Source organism: Bicyclus anynana, chromosome 8 (assembly GCF_947172395.1).
Source record: "Bicyclus anynana chromosome 8, ilBicAnyn1.1, whole genome shotgun sequence".
Lineage (NCBI taxonomy): Eukaryota > Metazoa > Arthropoda > Insecta > Lepidoptera > Nymphalidae > Bicyclus > Bicyclus anynana.
Genome location: NC_069090.1, coordinates 13,750,568 through 13,768,869, shown reverse-complemented (window position 1 = coordinate 13,768,869; position 18,302 = coordinate 13,750,568). Strand labels below are relative to the sequence as shown.

Sequence of the window (18,302 nt, the reverse complement as noted above, 5' to 3'; positions counted from 1 at the left end):
GTTACCCATACTATTTTCATAATTAAGTTGTCAGCTTGAGAATTTCAAGTGTTACTAACATTAATTGATAGCATATTTAAATGTTGTCTATATTTGATATTATATTGTCAACATTTATAAATATTGATAGGGTTTAGGTAACATATAAATATTAAAAACCAAGCAGCAAATTAATGTGTTTAATATTTTCAATTTAAATAGTATTCTTAATAAAAAAAAACAAATTATTACATACACCTACATTAAGAAAGTAATAAATTTAAACAATGTTCTTTGATCCAATTATTAGTGTTTTTCAGATAGCCATGGGTATGGTGACAGTTCGTTTCACTTGTGAAAGTTTGCCGTGATTCACGATAATAGTATGTATTATGGATGCCATAAGGCAACTGTCACTGTACCCATGCTATCTAAAAAATACTTAAAACACTTTATTTAACATAATTTCTAACATACCTTTTTACTTAATACAAATTAAATGTGCCCAGATAATATACATTGAGTCCAAAACATGTATAGTATGTCATAATGATATCAGAGGGCTATTTGCTAACTTGGCGTCATTCAGTTCATTATGTGAAAGTATGTATGCAAGTTCTTCAAGTTAATATTTTGTAGCAGTGTAACTTATTAGATTGATGGTAGCACATCCAAAAATTGCAAAGAATGGATTTGGAGTCAAATCAATCAATTTTACAAAGGTTTCAGTCCAAGATGCTGAGAATAATTGCAAACACACCCTGGTTTGTAACGAACCAGCAATTACACCATGACCTACAAATAAGATCTGTAAAAGAAGAAATTACACACTATGAAAGTAGATAACCATCCAAACATAGTTGCAAGACATTTAATGAAGAATAAGTCCAAATCTAAAAGACTAAAAAGAAAAGCTCCTGATGAAATAAATGTAAATAATAATAATAAATGTATCTGCAAAGAAATAAATTGATTGATTGATTGATTGATGATCTTTAATAAAGAAAAGAATACATAGGGCTCATGTCACTGGACGTGATGCCCTCCAAGCTTCCATCCAAGTCATGACAACATACAGACCATTTGCTGAATGTTTTTTTAATAACAGATTGCAAAGAAAACACACCAAAATCAATCAATAATGCAATATACAAAGTAGAAGAATTATTTAATAATTAATAAGTTAAAAGGTTTTGTGACTACATGGTGTTATCAATGGAGATTATCAAAATCAAAGATGTCAGGAAAATTTATAGTTAAATAAAGTTTTAGTTCTCTTAATCAGTATTGTGCAAGAAGTAGTACTATTTGAATGAGGTCTAAATTAAATTAATTGCAACAGGGCATCTTGTCATTATACCAGCTTCTTTTTATCTTACTATAAGACAGCTCAACATAAAGGAACTTATTAAATCAAAATAATAACTAATGCTAGCCATAAACGGTCAATTATTCTCACGTTTCTGTAGCACCTATGACTATAATTGATTGTGTTGGTCACTGTGTACATGACTTCTATTAGTATGCAGCTTGGGTACTGCCATTTGCTTTTCAGTAATGTGAGAATAATTGACTGTTTGTGTCTAGCATTAGTTATTATTTTGATTGTTGACTGTTTGTGGCAAAAGGTGGCTTCATTAATCAAGTATCTACCAGAAATGCTGAGACAAGTCACAACATATATAAAGACTTTTAATATTTCATTAGTTAAGTAAACTTTATGATCATTGAGGAAAATAACATTGCTGCATAATTTGTTCCTGAAACAAAATCCTTAACACCGCTTTTTGAGATAAAAACATCCTGTTCAAAGAGTTTTATAACAAATGTTATTTATTGGTATTTTGTTCATAAATTAACATGATTTGCTTATTAATGCACAGTTTATTAGTTTTTACAATTAACATTTAACCTTCATTTGGCATACTTGCACCACCTGTAACTTAATCATATACTCAGAGGCACAATTATCTGCCCACTTAATATACTCGTGTCATATTACAGACAGTATATATACAGTAAGCATAATAGGCATGTTTTAAATTCGGTCAGTAGGATCATGTGATGGGTTAAATTACAAATCTACCAAACAAATAAATACTAATCCATACTGCAATGCACAAGAAACAGTCTTCCCTTTAAACATATTGGCGAGTACAGATATTGGAATTTTACAACTATTATACAAGAGCTTGTTTACATATAAATATTGACAGCAATAATAATAACTTTACACAATTGCAATCTGTAATCAATAAGTTTTATAATCTCACATCTTTGCTGGCCGGGCCAGATTCCAGGTGGTTATTTTTTATAGGCAAATATTCTACTAAACAATTGCTTCAAATGTATGTTGTAATTGGGGTTACTTGCTGTCACTAGTCAATGTAAACTCTCACTTATAAAGAATGTTAACATTAGAATCTTTTAAGGAATTCTTCTGAGCAAATTCTGGCGCGTGCATTAACTGCAAGCTTCATTTCACTTATCTCCTTATCAATTTCTTCCATGAAGTATATCACAAAGTCGACCAGTTTGTGTTTGTACATTTGTTCAGTATGGAAATTCGTGATCAGGAAACTGATGTGATAGCCGTCCACAGGTTTCCGCCGGAGTACGATAAAGTTCTCCGCCCTCATCATCATAAATCTCATGAACTTTTTACATAAAATCTTCTCAATCTCATCAGCTTGTTTGATCATAATACTTATTCTAATTGAGTTAATGGATGATTCTATTAGCACTTTCTCATTTGCGTTCCGCGATATGATTACTGGGTTCAATAACAATTCTTTACTTGTGCCGACTTCCACCTCCGGTTTGTTATATCTTTCCACAACCTGCGATGAAAAATGTTCTAAACACATAGCGGATGCCAACGTATGGCGTACAGCCGTTAAATAAGGCTTTAAAGTAGCCGACATCGCTGTAAACTTTGCGAAATAATTAACAAATTACTACCACACCTAAAGTTTATCACAAAAAATGATTAACAGAGTCACAGACTATAAGTTACAACTGTAAGTCTTTATGAATAAAATTAAAATGACCACAGAGACAAGCCAAAATATATTAATAGCCCAAGCAATAATAAGAAATTACATTATTTTCTATGGGTCAATAAGATTAATCTAAATTAGAGAGATAGGAATGCTGTGTCATTCTAGATCATTTTAGACTCCAACTCTTATGAATAATCGTTATAATCTTAATTACAATCTATTTGACTTATTCAAAAAACTCAAATTCACAATGATTAAATTGGTAATATTTTGTTATCTATGGTTAAAAATAATCATTAATATAAAATAGTTTTGAGTCTGTATTCATCATACAAAAAGTTTATCCAAACTAATTCCTAGTCTGTGAAACAAATGGAATGGCAGAAGGACAATAATGGCGGACGATTTGTAAAGTGACGCAAGCTAACGTTTTACGGCATGCTTAGATTCAATGTTTCAATAATAGGAGTCGTTGCTAATTCATTGTCGTTATCGTTAAACACATGACCAGTTAGGGGTGTAGTCAGTCATGTCCAAAGCAATGGCTCGCGAGTTTGACCATCTCTTCAAACTGCTGATTATCGGTGACAGTGGTGAGTGGGCGAGGCCTGTGTACGCGAGTGATGATGACTTTCCCCGTGCAGCAAATCAGTGGAAATTATGTTCTTGTGTTTCAGGTGTAGGTAAAAGCTGTCTGCTGTTGCGGTTTGCTGATAACACCTTTTCCGGTAGTTACATTACGACAATCGGTGTCGATTTCAAAATAAGAACTTTAGAGATAAATGGTGAGCGAGTCAAGCTCCAGATATGGGACACGGCGGGCCAGGAGCGTTTCAGGACGATCACGAGCACATACTACAGGGGGACTCACGGAGTCATCGTGGTGTACGATGTCACTAACGGGGAGTCCTTCGCGAACGTCAAACGGTGGCTGCACGAGATCGAACAGAACTGTGAGGTCGTCAACAAAGTCCTAGGTGAGTAATCATTTAGAAGTTACTCTAATCAAATCAAATTTCTAGTAGGCTTAGGGTTTAGAAACATCAAGTTTATATTACTAGTGTGGAATATTACTAGTGTGGAAGGCAGATTATACTGAAAAGAGCCAGAAAAACACTTCATATTTGTTCTTCTATAATATAAATCAATAAAACCATTAGTTCTTGCAATATTTAATAAATCTGCTTCATAGAAGACAGCACTTGTGCAGTGAATCTATGGAATGCTAAGATTTTTAGTTTTGTCTACTTTTAATGTTTTCACAAGAGTCATATGTAAAATTGTCATGTACAACAATGGGACAAGATGAATCAATCTTTCAAGTGTCTTTAAAAATCTTGCTTGTTTCAACAAAGAACATTTGACTTTGTCTCATATAATTACATAACAATGATCACCAAAGTATCAAAATTTATTGTTAATTATTTTGCTTGCATCTCTAAACTGTTAAATTAAAAATAAAGCCTCAACAAGTACACTGTGAAGGTGCTGGATTCAAATTTCATATCAGGGGTTCAATCTAGCACAATGTAGTCGGAGGAAACAAGGTATAGGCTCTTGCATTTGAAATGTGATGAAAACAAAAATTTAATCGTTAATTTTATTTTAATACCCTAGCTGACAACACAAACATTGTTACGCCATAATAAATTTCTTTCAGACAACAACTACAAAAATCTCAAATAGAAAATGGTTTCAAAAATACTTTGTGACCCACCAATTAATTAATACCAATTTAAAAAAATTATTCAATTCTCTCTTCTGTCAGTTTGTGGTTGCTCCACAAAAATGATGATTTGAGATTTTGTATATTACATTTTACATATATACTATTACTGGTTATTTTTTCCTGAAGTAATAAGACTAATTTAATATAACTAATATTTACTACACTACAATTACCAAATCAGTAGAGTCCAAGAGGAAATGTTTATAAATGAATGACCAGTCAGAGATAACAATTTAAATTGGAAAAGCTTGAGGGCAGAGATGACTCATGCAACTTTAATTTATAATATCTGTATACTTTGTAATGGTTATAAAACAAACATGACGTGGTTAGTAGCTTTGTAGGAATTTAACATAAAACTTAGGATAAAAAAAAATATTTTTATTCCTCTACTGACTGATGGTTTATAGTTTTTGATTCTTTGTTCAGTTGTTTTGGCTCACAATGTAGTCTAATACACAGGCCAAGGATGCATCATCAACATTTTTATCAACCCATATTTGATTTACTGCTGAGCTCGAGTCTCCTTTCATAATGAAAGGGTTTAGGCCAATAGTCCACTAGGCACTATGCTAGTCCAATGCAAATTGGCAGACTTCACACACGCACACCCAAAATTTTGTGGTATACAGGTTTCCTCATTTTTCCTTCACCGTTTGAGACACGTGATATTTAATTTCTTAAAAGAGCTGTGATAGCCCAATGAATATGACGTCTGCCTTCGATTCCAGAGGGTTTGGGTTTGAATCTGGTCCGGTTTGAATTCGCCTCCAACTTTTGTGTGCAACGATGCATGCCACAATATAATTGTCTATGTTTTTATTATGAATCTCTCTCCATCATCTCATTGCAACAATCTATATCTCTCTCATTGTGAGATACGTTTTTGGCACATGCTAGCCATACTGGTTGACTGACTTCAACATATGAGATGTCATTACATTATTCGCTGATTTATATTTTCTCCTCTGGCTTGTGTGCTACTAGATATCTTCTAGAAAAAAGACATTGTTAACTAATTTATTAATTAGTAGGAACAAATCCTGTTACACTAATTAAGTACAACAAAAATTACAAAATGATAAAAATTAATTATCTAACAGAGAAAATATAAAACTTTCTTCTAAATGAAATGTCTAGATGTGCTAGGCCCACTGGTTTTCAGTTTAGTTTTTATGTAGTTCTTAGAAAATTAAATAAAATAAAATATCCTTATTCATTGACATATTTTATGTTTCTATATTTTCCAGTTGGTAATAAGAATGACTGCCCGTCAAGGAAAGTAGTTGTAACAGAGGATGCCCAGAGATTTGCCAGTCAAATGAATATACCCTTGTTTGAAACCAGTGCTAAGGAAAATATCAATGTCGAAGAAATGTTTTTGACTATCACAAAAATGGTTAGTATTCCATGTTCTTTTTTTCTCTCTTTAGATCTGCGATCAGTCATTAGACTTTAAGAAGGCGAGATGTGAGACTTTAGGGCCATTTCTGACATGAGAGCTATAGCTCTGCCGTCACCAAGTCATCGAGCATGTCAACTCACTTCAGTATTCCATTTAAACATGGTTTTTTTTAGCACAAGCAAATGTTTTATGGTCCAACCATCAAATGTCCCACATGATGTTAAGTGAAAAGCTATCTTAATATTATAAACGTCTGTTACCTCTTTAAAACTAAACTGCTGAATCAATTTGGATAAAATTTGAGATAAATTTTACCTTGGATCAGGTAGGTGACTTTAATTCCAGAAAAATCCATAACTCCATCTCAAAATTTCATCATTATGGGTTCAAACATTTATTTTTATTTAGATACAGTTTGCATTGAGTATCTTTAGTTGATTGTAAATTCGGAAATCAAAACCACAAATCAAATTAGACAGCAAATTAGCATATATGCATGGCTTCTTTTATAGCTTTCCATTTCCCTACCACCTACAATGTATCTACCATTCAAGAATAGTGAAGCACCTAGGTAAGCTTGTTGTGCAAACTCTCAGCCTGTATAGTACCTATTTAAAAAAAAATCTTCAGAGCTTCAAAATATATTGTTAGAAACTAAATTAAGCTTGGACTTGGATATACAAATATGTTAATGTACTAATTTCAGGCACTGAGGACTAAATTGGAAATGAAAGAGCGACATGTGACATCCAACGACACTGTACACATAAGGAAGAACCACAAAACAAAGAAGAAATGTTGCTAGTGATTACACAATATGGCAATAAGCCAGGGATGTCGCTTACACAATGCTCAAATTGAGAGATAATTGCACAACCCTAGCAGGACACTATGTACCTCAGCCATATAAAGTTTACCAATGAAATAGAACCTTCTTTAGTTGGTGTTAGGTACAAAGGAGTGTATTTTGACATCAGCAGCATTATACAGTTTAGTCTTATGAAACTAGTGGAATTTTGTACCTTGATATGTAAGTTGATCTCTATTGAATATTATCATGGCAGTGTTTATGTTAACGACAAAGAGCTGAACGTCCTCCTTACACTTCAGTTCTCATCTAACATCTGGGTTTTTCCAAATACAGTGCAAGTTATTTAAAATAGGGAAAATATGGGATTACTATATTATTAGTATGTGGAAATTAGATAACTTTGTTTCTTAATGCAAATTCATTAATCATTGGCAATATGGTATAATGGATTGTATTTTTTTTAATGTTTTTGTAGTCAAATCGAGCGGTATACATTTACTTGAATAAAACCAATAAAATCCCATTTTATAATTTATATTTTAATTTGTTAATGATACATTATGTCCATTTATAATTTCTATTTATTCCAAACTTGCAACACAAATGACAGTATTGGTAATATTTATTTAGTAAGATATTTTGTTGCTTTTAATTTAAAATTTTAAGAAAATCATATTGATTAAACTACATACACAGACATAGATCAATATACAAATAACAATAATGAATTAGGAACTATACAAGCCTTTATGGACTATATTTTTAGTTCAAGTTTTATAATTATTGATTAAATAATATTTTAGATTCTCTCATTTGTATTAAATGTATTTATTTGTTTTAATGATATTATATCCATATATCATTGTAATCAAGATAGTAAATAATAATGAAACAATAAAATTGGTGCATGTTTTATTATATTAAGGTCCTCACTGACTTATACAAATCGCACCTACACAGCACAAGCTTGCTAATATGAATTACAGCCATCAATCTCCTATTAAAAAGTGGATGCACAATCAGCAACCAAAAAACTACTCAATGAGTGCCAAACACAACTTCTTGGCACTCAGTTCAAGTAGTCGCATCTACAAATTCAACCTTAAACTCATAAATTAAGGTTGAATTTGCTCTAAATTTGGGATTTTATTGAATATTGGAATATATTTTTCTTTCTGAAACTGTCAAAGCAAAATTGGCCAGTTTTTAAGTGAATTTTTCTACATGATTGTGCGTCCTATTATTATGAGAGGTCAATGATTACAGCACAGTTTGTAATGTTTGTTCCGTATGTTGTGTACTTGAGCTGTGAAGTGTTGCGATCTCTAAACGACAATATTATTATTGTTATTATATCTTAAGTAATTATATTGACATAAGTCTGTGCTGGGGTGAACAATCTCGAGTTATATGGTAGGGGCACATTAGCAATACGCTTTTCTGTTCCCTTCGACTAAATTAAAAAAAAAAACATTTTGTATATCAAAATAGATACCATACAATTGACTTACCATTCATGATATCACTTTGTTCAGATTGGCGTGTTGCAAATGTGTTCCCAGCATTAGGAGCATTACTGTTACAAATAATTTACTCCAAAAATTACATTAGGATTATTATGAATGCATAGTTAATGATGTATAATTGTACTCTCGTAATTAAAAATTTTCATGTGATGGAGTGTTTGTATGATAAGCGAAATGTTGCTAGATATAAATGTATACAATTAATTAACATTATTATTTTTAGTATAATATTACTGTAATGATGGTTTCGTGTCATGTTGAGGCAGGCCAATGTATTATTACAGTACAGTTGCATGCAAAACTCATCATCAGTACATTTTTTGTATTGTTTACATTTAAGTTGAAGACTACTGGGACCACACTACTTGTTTAACAACTTGTGAACAAAGGTATCCAGGGATGCTATGGAGGTGATGTAGTAATTGTATGTCCCTAGAAGTGACGGCCTCCGTGGCGCAGTGGTATACGCGGTGGATTTAAAAAATGGAGGTCCTGGGTTCGATCCCCGGCTGGGCAGATTAAGATTTTCTTAATTTGTCCAGGTCTGGCTGGTGGAAGGCTTCGGCCGTGGCTAGTTACCACCCTACCGGCAGACGTACCGCCAAGCGATTTAGCGTTCCGGTACGATGCCGTGTAGAAACCGAAAGGGGTGTGGATTTTCATCCTCCTCCTAACAAGTTAGTCCGCTTCCATCTTAGACTGCATGATCACTTACCATCAGGTGAGATTGTATAGTCAAGGGCTAACTTGTAAAGAATAAAAAAAAAAAAAAGTACATGTACACAAATCAGTGCAAGTGGAGTGCTAGGCGGCTCTAATGAGACAATACCTTTACTCACCAATGCTGCCCTAATAAACTTTGTATAGCAAACAAATAATAAGCATACAAAGTACTTGTATGCTTATTAATTGAGTTTATTTATTTAAAAAATTGTTGAGTTTAAATGCAGCAGTCAAAGCCAGTGACAATATTTATATTAGAATGAATATTACCAAGTCCATCTCGTTTCAAAGGATTTTTAAACAGCAGTGGTTCTAGAGATTGTCATACACAAACATACAAACTCACTCTATTTGTAATATTAGTATATATTATCAAATATTTTACTTGTAGCTATGCCCACACAAGCTGCTTGTAAAAACATACAAGCATAAATGTGTTGTTTTACACATATTCGTACTCATAAAATAAAGGCGAGGGCATACCAAAGAATTAAGAATATTTGATAATTTCTTTTATTAATTTTTAGTTTCTGAATTAATTAAATCATTACACGAACTTCATGTCAATATTAGTATTAAAAGCATGAACACATTTATTTAAAAGTATTATAAATTATGAGTTATGAGTGAATTTTACCATTTTATTTTCATACAATTACTTTTTTTTAAAATTGCCAGTAATACATTAGGGGCCTAATGTGTAATCTCTTCGTATTTTTTTTTCTTTTTTGTTTTAAATTACAATCCATTTGTAAAATTAAAAAAGTGAGATCATATTATTTATATTTTCTTATTTTAATAATTGGCAAAATGTACAACTAGGAAAAGATATTGTAATTTCATACACAAATCTCTAATTTGTCATATTGACTCTGAAAACTAACTAAAAACAACTAATGAAAACTGTAAAACAAATAACTAATAAATAATAATAAATAACAAATAGGATAAATTAATGAACTCAACATTGATTTTCATTGCCTGATGAAAAATATAAAACCTTGCCATGATGAATGCGGAAAATAGATAACCCTACAGATGTGCAATTTGACACATCAGTCGAACAGTTGAACTAATCAGTTCAGTAGTATGTATATAGCAGCGGCGAAGAGTTCATGCAAACCGATTCCCACCGGGTTACCTATAAAAATCCATGCATATTTACAGTGGCGTGCACTTACATAAATGCATTAAAGTATTGCGTACCCTAAGAGTTGTCTTCGTTGTGCTTATTAAATACAGATTTTTTCCAGTTTGCTTAATTTTATTACTAGTACTAGTACTGATCGACAACCTTATGCACGCCACTATTTATTGTTGTACTGTATCTAGACATATAAGAAACCAGAGTTTGTATCACGCTGTAAGAATTTCCTTTTCCTTTTCTTTCTGATAGGACGGCTATCCTTCGCCACTGGTATGTATGTCAGTTTAAACTGTACTTAGGTTTTTTTTCTAAAGATATTGATTGAAATTTCGATTCGATAAAAGTGAATGTATGTAGCATGTATATTTAGGTTTCAATTTAAATATATTTCTGGTGGTGTAATACAAAATTTTCAGTTTTGAAGATGATGATTATACAATATGTATGAGTTATTCAAATTCAAAATTATTTATTTCGAGTAAGCTCAGTTTACAAGCACTTCTGAAATGTCAGTTGACTATTTGTAAAAAAACATATTGATTTGTGTAAAGTACATAGAACTGTTATTTGTAATCTAACCTCATGGTTATCTTAATTCATAATTCAAACCAATAATAATTATTATGCATTTTTTCTTAATGTGCATTTTATATTCTTAATATCTTTTTATTGTACACATTTTATTATTTAGTTATGACATATTTTTAATCAAGAAACGAAAAAAAATAATAGATGAAGGTTGAATATTTAAAATGACTGTAATGTTTGTATGCGCCTACAAATTTTTTTTGTAACATATCTAAAGGCTAGGTAGGTAATGTCAGGTGGTTTTGCATTATTCAAGTTACTAATTTTATTTACTTTTTCCCTAAATTCTTGCAGCAAAAATCACTGTGACTGACTGAAACTTAACTGTACCAAGCCAAAACACTTGCAATATTTTGAAATAGTTATTTTATTATTTATTTATTTTTATTTTTATTCGTTATTGCACAAAAAAAATAAAGATACAATGAAAATAAAAATAAAATACAGCAGAAAAGTAAAATGCGCAAAGGCGGTCTTATCGATAAAAGTGATCTCCAGACAACCTTGAATGAAATATTTAAAGGTTATTTTATTTCATGCCGCTAAAATTTACATTATTAAAATTAAAATTAGGATTCCATAGTCTTACAAATAACATTAAAAATCTTTGATATATATAATATGAATAACAAACAAACTCTTCAGCTTTATAATATTAATATAGATTAATTCCTTATAGGTTCCTTCTATTCTAACTATGGGATCCTAAGAACCTAGAAACTTTATTGAACTATACACTGCTATGTTAAGAATCAATTAGGAATATTTTGGCAGGACCACAATGCAAAAACCAATCGTCAGGATCATTTGTAATATACATCAGTAAATGATGGGTAGAATTAAATATATATATTATATAATTCAGAACATCTAATATATTATCATAATTTGTAGTGTAAAATTAATACCAAAATAACATGGAAATATCTACAAAGATATATGATTTTCCTATAGATTTATTTAAATTAGATACTTGCTTTGCTGATATTACTTAGCTTATATTACTTATTCTAAATTATTTTGATACTGTTCAAGTTATCTGTTCCACACAATTTTGTACAATAATTAGGCTGGCCATGAGGGTTCAAGCAACTTTATGTTATATGCAATTTATAAAAATATTTTAATAATAAGATGTGCTTTTTGCAATTATTGTCATCCAATGTTTACGAGTACCTAAGGCCTAGAATGTGGTGAAACCCAATATCTCATAAAACCAGATGATATTTCTAGAGTTCACATACTATGTTCTGTGTTATGTGTATGTTTGGAAAAGTACCTATATTATTTGCATCCAATTTATTTGTTGACAGATGGTTTCATAATTTTATTGAATGCCCAAATCTATACGAGTATACCTAATAATATTAAGAAGAGGTAAAGTTTGTAGTGGGTAATTTCTGGATGTACTGAACCGATTTCGATAATTGTTATACCAATAGGAAGCCACATGTTTTTTTTGACGGTCATAGGCTATAATTTTATCCCCTAACACTCATGGGAGCGGGAACTACGCGGGTGAAACAGAGGGATGTCTGCTAGACTTGTATAAAAGTAAAATACCATTTCAAGTTTTTGTAAGAGTTACATTTCAAAATGTGTCCCAGGCCTAGGGTACTGTTATTATGTCTGCACACCCCAATGTTTTTTGTTTTATTTTGTTTGTGTCTTTTGTTATTGAATATCCTGCGAGTTGAAACCGCCGGTCTAATAGTACACAGCATTTTGCTTATATTATGATTTTAGTACTCATATTATTTTTAAGTTATGTATATTGTTCATTACCAGCATTTTAAAGTGTAAATAGATATATTTTGCCCATAATTAACAATGTGTTCTTATTGATGTTCCTACTTATTTGTGATACTAGTTCAGATATTGCACTGACTGGCTTACTGGATCCTAAGAAATTACATTCACTTTATGACAACTCTTCATCAGTTATCCTCTGGTTAATGGTTATGCCTATCACAGATTCTTCGACTGTTATAGGTAGCCACATTGATATTTAGGACTAACAATCAGATCGCTTTACACTCATAGATAGACTAGTAATATTCGTAGATTATTCGACTTTTTTAATAGACGTTTTGCTGTTCCGTCAGAAGAATCGATTCTTTTTAGATATATTTTATTTTAGATATCTTTGTTATAATTAAGTTAAAAATTCTTAAAAATGAAACTAAACTTTATTTTTTAGTGAACTAGAAGTTGCTATATTTTTATAAGTCATTCAACATCTCAAACCGGTATTTTAGCAAGCTTTTTTATTTACACGTCGAAAACGATTACAACAATAAAACATCAATTCTTAAACAGTTTTTCTATACGCGTTAGATCGTTGATCTCACAGATTTACGAGTTTGTACAGATACGGTTGATCTTGTATTATGACAGTAACGTCTAGCAAGGCAGGTCCTTATCTAATTGATCTGAGCTTTTTCAATATCCTACTATAGTCGAATAATGAATTCAGCGATCCCATCTGACGTTTCCTCCTGTGATAATTTTTTATTGAATCAAAAATAGTGATGTGACAAAGTAAACGAACATGACTCACTCATTATGTTCTGAAGAAAAATAACAAATAATTTCAATAAATAACATGTACATCTGTTATTTATTAATAAATTAGTCCATGGCTTAATAATAAACGTAAAACATATTTTGAGTCAGCCAGTAATGAAAATAAAATTATTCTAAGACCTTATTTAATTTGACTAATAACTGAGACAAATACAATTAAATTAATGCTTTTAATTTATAGATCAGATTTTTCATGATAAGTTATTAATGACTAGCAACGCCTGTGACTTCGTTCGCGGAAGTAAGTCACCTACTTCGGTATTATTGTATTCCGGAATTATTAAAGAACGAATGAAAAAAAAATACACAATAGCAAAGATTTTTTACTATCTCTATAAAATTAACTTTTTATTTAAGTTTCTCTATTAATAAAAATAGAGTAGATGACTCATAACAAATTTAATATAAATTATATATCAATTTTAAAATATTTAAAGTAGATATTTTAAAATTAAATTTTATCTTCCATTTTAAAATATTTAAAATGGAAGATAATGAAAGATTAAACGTAAAGAAATATTAAAGGAGTTCCAATGCAATTTCAACACATTGGTCCCTGCTCAGTATAGCACCGTATGTACCCTCATTGATCTTCGGGGCTCCGATATTAGAGTCATAAATTTATCGTTATTTTTTTCTGACTCTACCTTTTCTTCATCTTTATTTTCATCATCAGACGATTCTAAACTTAGTGTGTGCGTTGGCTTAGGCGCTAGATATTTGTTTGAAATTGTAGTTTTTCGACCATCACAGAGTCGAACATTTGAATAGTCATTGACTATTCAGTGCAAATAAACAATCAAATCATTCCGCTATATAATATTAATATCTATATAATTAAGAAAGTCGGGTTTGTTACATATACATAATTACAACTCAAGAACGGCTGGACCGATTTGGCTGACAATTGGTGGAGAGGTAGTTTAGAACCAGGAGAAGGACATAGAATAGGGTAGGGGTAAGGTTGAGTAGGGTATGCTAGGGTAGGTGTTGGGTGAGAGTATGGTAGGGTAGGGGTAGGGTAGGAGTAGGGTAGGCGTAGGGTGGGAGTAGAATAGGGTAGGGGTAGGGAATGAGTCAAAGCTAAGCTTGACAGGATCCGCTACTAGATAATAATAAGAATACTAGTGAACCCGCCATCCTCTCAAAAACGCCAAGTTTATGAGGATGGAGGAGGATTTTGTAACTAAATAACAACTTTAACACTTTTTTTGTACAATAAATATTTTATTCTTAGAATTTTATTATAAATTTCATTAGGTACTCTAAATTTTCATTCGGAAGTAGTCGTACCCTCAGAGATCAGGGCAAATAGATAAAAAATTGGTCAATTACATAATTTACACAATTTTTCTTTCAACCGTCTGTCACTAAGCATTATGATAGAAATTTCTGTTCAAAATTCCTCTTTGAGAGTGAATGATCTGAGGCACTATTTTTTACCTATACAGAACAAGACATCACTATGACAATAAATATGGTATCATTATTTTACAAAGTGACATTAGCATCTGTCAGAAAATTCGCACGATTATTGATTATACTATAGAAATAAAACGATTTTTTTTTCTTTTTCCGATTTTCATTTTCCTTGTCCAGCCTTAGTCTATGTCAAAGACACTGCCATTCATCAGCCCGATAACAGACTTAGAATCCGGTAGTGTGTAAGCGTTTAATATTTTGTCTATGACAAAACTGTCAATGTCATTGACGCATCTATTTTAGGTTTATGTCGATGGTCACATTTTGACGTTTATGGGATTTGGGATTATTTCGAGGTTGCTTTTCGAAGTTCCAATATTTCCGATTCGATTTCAAAATGTCTTTGTGGGCGACATTAAACCGCAATGTTTTCAAAAGAACTTCGACCTTTGCTGTAGCAGTTGCTGGCGGTACATTCTTCTTTGAAAGAACCTTTGAATTGATATCAGTTTCCCTATTTGAGAACATAAACAAGGGTGTAAGTATTTTGTTATGTAATTTCGTATTTTCCTTATAATAAAAGTATGATTTTGTTTCCATATAATTATAATACGCAATCATTTTTGCGTGTTATAATAGAAAACATTCGATGCACTGCTGCCAAAAGTTCCAAGAATTATTGTAAGATTTAATTTGGGTAATTCCCTTTAATTTATTTTTGTTCTATATTAAAATTTTACGTACTTAACCCATTTGAGGTCACTGTACGCAACTGAGTACAGACATATCCATAGGTGTAGATTGTAGAACTCGGAAAGTTAAGTAGGGTAATCATATAATTTTACTTTATTATAAAACTGTTTAGATATTTTGTTAAACATTACGCGGGTAGTCTGACATTTTTTGATAAGTTGTGTCAGTTGAAGTTGCATCACGGAAACATTGTGCACGTAAGTGAATGATATTATATTTTTTTTCATAACCATCGATTAAAAGTTTGTTTTTTCATAACATTTGTAGAAAATAGATGTCAAAGTAAGATTTGAATTAGAATACAATAAGTTATTTGCAACCACAATGAAACTCGGGTCATACAAATTGTACTGTACGCGTTTGCGTACAATGACAACATACGTAAGTAAAATAACTGGTTTAGTTTACATATTCCTTACAATGAATAAACAACAATTTACACCTCGAGAATGCAACCTAGGGCTTGAGGAAGCTGTTGATGGTGGTTTACGAGATAGTGATGACGAAGAAAGTGATTTTGCTATTATACCACCCGATTCAAGTGCATTGACTGATGAAGAGGAAGGTGCCGAAGAGGATATAGCAGGGTGTTTCATGCCGCATGATGTACCTGACACTATAGAGGTATTTACAAATCCTGAAGATGGCAGTACCGACGATAGTAATAATGAACCACTGGCGTCAAAAAGAAGACGTCAAGATGTTACCCGCCAATCCAATCCAATGCCAATTTGGCGGAAATGTGCTCCTTCATACACTTCAACATCACAACGTACTAACATACAAGTCAGTGATAGGAAAAGTTACCCCGAGAAACAATGTACTGGTCTCTAGATGAAGACTGGCTTGGAATTCGTCGCCAAATCTATATCAAGACATAAGTTCCGGGATATAAAAAGAAACCTTCATCTTGTTGACAACAACTTAGCAGCAACATCTAATGATAAAAGATAATGCAAAGATAATAACAATAGTGTATGTACAATGGCAACTGACTACGACACCATAGAACCATTATGGACTGTCAAGCGAAGGAGTCCAAAAAAGCGAGAGAAAACAGACGTAGAGATACCACATTGATCTCAAACTTACAACAAAAATATGGGTGGTGTTGATGAACTTGACCAGTCTATCTCGGTATACAGAATTGCTGTTCATGGTAAAAAGTGGTGGTAGGTGTTATTTACTTACATGTTGGATTAGTCTGATGCTAATTCTTTGCGTTTATATGTAATGAGTAATGATACTAGTAACGATAAACAAGTAATGATACTATACTATGAATAGGTCACTTTCCCGTCAAAACTGAAACACCGCTGCAGTGTGTCCTTTGTCTTGCAAGAGTGCGCTGGTAATGCAAGAAGTGTCTTAAAACACTTTGTGTTGAAAAAGCGTGTTTAGAAAATTTTTATACATAAGTGGTCATTGTACTCAGTTGTGTACACCCCTGTAATTTCATGAAAACTAATATTTTTCAGTATTTTCTTTAATTTCATGCTTTTTTCTTTGTTTTTTAATAAGTAAGTAAAGATTATTTAAAAATATCATTTGTACTTTTCATTTGACCTCTAATGGGTTAATGTAATATATTCACGGTTGATGGACTCACGGTGCATGCACAGTGAAACTATTAGTAGAGGATCACAATCGTCGATCTGTTAAAAAGATCCCAATATTACCTTTACCCATCTGTTAAGTGGATGATATTTTATTTATATCAAATTAAATAAAAAATTTCAGTCCATAATATGATTAATTAATATTTTTTTCATTATTTAATTTTCATAAGCATCATATTAATTACAGCCTACAAAAGTTGGCTAAAATTTTGTCAACTTCATCAAATTTAAAGAATACATTACCTCAATACATATAGTTGGCAATTAGTGTTGAAACATTGTTTGAGCAGATAATGCAAAAACAATAGCCTAATTATTCTTGATGGATCCAATGTTGCCGAGCAATAATTGCTCCAACAACAATCCTGTACAAGCACACATTTAGATTATATGATTAGTTGGGTAGACCATCTTCTATGCTTGAATATCTTTTAACTTTTTATTGACACTGTAATACCTATTACCAATGTATGCTCTAGTCACAACAGTTGTTTGTGAATGGCTATGACCCTTTCCTTTTATTCAACCACTAATTTAACCATTTATTATTTTCAGAAACTGTGGAAGGACATCAAAGACAAATATGAATGAAGAGGAATAAAACATCAGCAATTATAATGGAATAATTTATTAGCTTATTTAATTAATATTGTTAACATGATTAAACTATCATAACAAGATTTGTGGTTTCTTTTTTACATTTATATATAAATAAATTTACAGTTATAGTTTTATATTTCTTATAATATAATATAATGCAGACTAGATAAATTATTCTTAATACCTACATTTGGTTTTTATATTACAAACTAGTGACACCCTGGCTTCGCATGGGTGCTATGTAGATTATAGATACTAATATTATGATTAGTCTATACTACAGGAGTTTACATTTGAGACACGTGATAAATCATTTATTAAAATGCAAATATCTGAAAAGTTGAAGGTGCATACCCCGGGCCGCAATTGAACTTACGCCCTTTGAATTAAAGGCAGAGGTTATATATCATGT

At 31.6% G+C, this 18,302-nt stretch overlaps 3 protein-coding genes across 3 annotated transcripts; 2 read left to right on the top strand and 1 right to left on the bottom strand.

Moving 5' to 3' along the window:
• Window positions 1-165: 165 nt before the first annotated feature.
• LOC112051550 (actin-related protein 2/3 complex subunit 4) lies at window positions 166-2,995 on the bottom strand. Its single transcript, XM_024090238.2, has one exon. It carries the CDS (start codon window positions 2,901-2,903, stop codon window positions 2,397-2,399), a length of 507 nt encoding a protein of 168 aa, XP_023946006.1. The 5' UTR covers window positions 2,904-2,995; the 3' UTR covers window positions 166-2,396.
• A 345-nt stretch (window positions 2,996-3,340) lies between these two features.
• Window positions 3,341-12,741, top strand: LOC112051563 (ras-related protein Rab-35). The gene is made up of 4 exons (XM_024090262.2): window positions 3,341-3,574; window positions 3,659-3,958; window positions 5,961-6,109; window positions 6,822-12,741. Exons 1-4 carry the CDS (start codon window positions 3,511-3,513, stop codon window positions 6,918-6,920), a joined length of 612 nt encoding a protein of 203 aa, XP_023946030.1. The 5' UTR covers window positions 3,341-3,510; the 3' UTR covers window positions 6,921-12,741.
• A 2,502-nt stretch (window positions 12,742-15,243) lies between these two features.
• LOC112051562 (cytochrome b-c1 complex subunit 9) lies at window positions 15,244-17,970 on the top strand. The gene is made up of 2 exons (XM_024090261.2): window positions 15,244-15,456; window positions 17,846-17,970. The coding sequence occupies exons 1-2, from the start codon at window positions 15,316-15,318 to the stop codon at window positions 17,879-17,881; spliced, it is 177 nt and encodes a 58-aa protein (XP_023946029.1). The 5' UTR covers window positions 15,244-15,315; the 3' UTR covers window positions 17,882-17,970.
• Window positions 17,971-18,302: the final 332 nt, after the last annotated feature.

Excerpts from the sequence above, each read along its gene's own strand:
- LOC112051550 (XM_024090238.2), bottom strand. The coding sequence starts at position 2,903 with ATGTCGGCTACTTTAAAGCCTTATTTAACGGCTGTACGCCATACGTTG.
- LOC112051563 (XM_024090262.2), top strand. The coding sequence starts at position 3,511 with ATGTCCAAAGCAATGGCTCGCGAGTTTGACCATCTCTTCAAACTGCTG. Across the intron at positions 3,959-5,960 it reads GGTCGTCAACAAAGTCCTAG|TTGGTAATAAGAATGACTGC; the intron begins GTGAGTAATCAT and ends TATATTTTCCAG. Across the intron at positions 6,110-6,821 it reads TTTTGACTATCACAAAAATG|GCACTGAGGACTAAATTGGA; the intron begins GTTAGTATTCCA and ends TACTAATTTCAG.
- LOC112051562 (XM_024090261.2), top strand. The coding sequence starts at position 15,316 with ATGTCTTTGTGGGCGACATTAAACCGCAATGTTTTCAAAAGAACTTCG. Across the intron at positions 15,457-17,845 it reads TTGAGAACATAAACAAGGGT|AAACTGTGGAAGGACATCAA; the intron begins GTAAGTATTTTG and ends TATTATTTTCAG.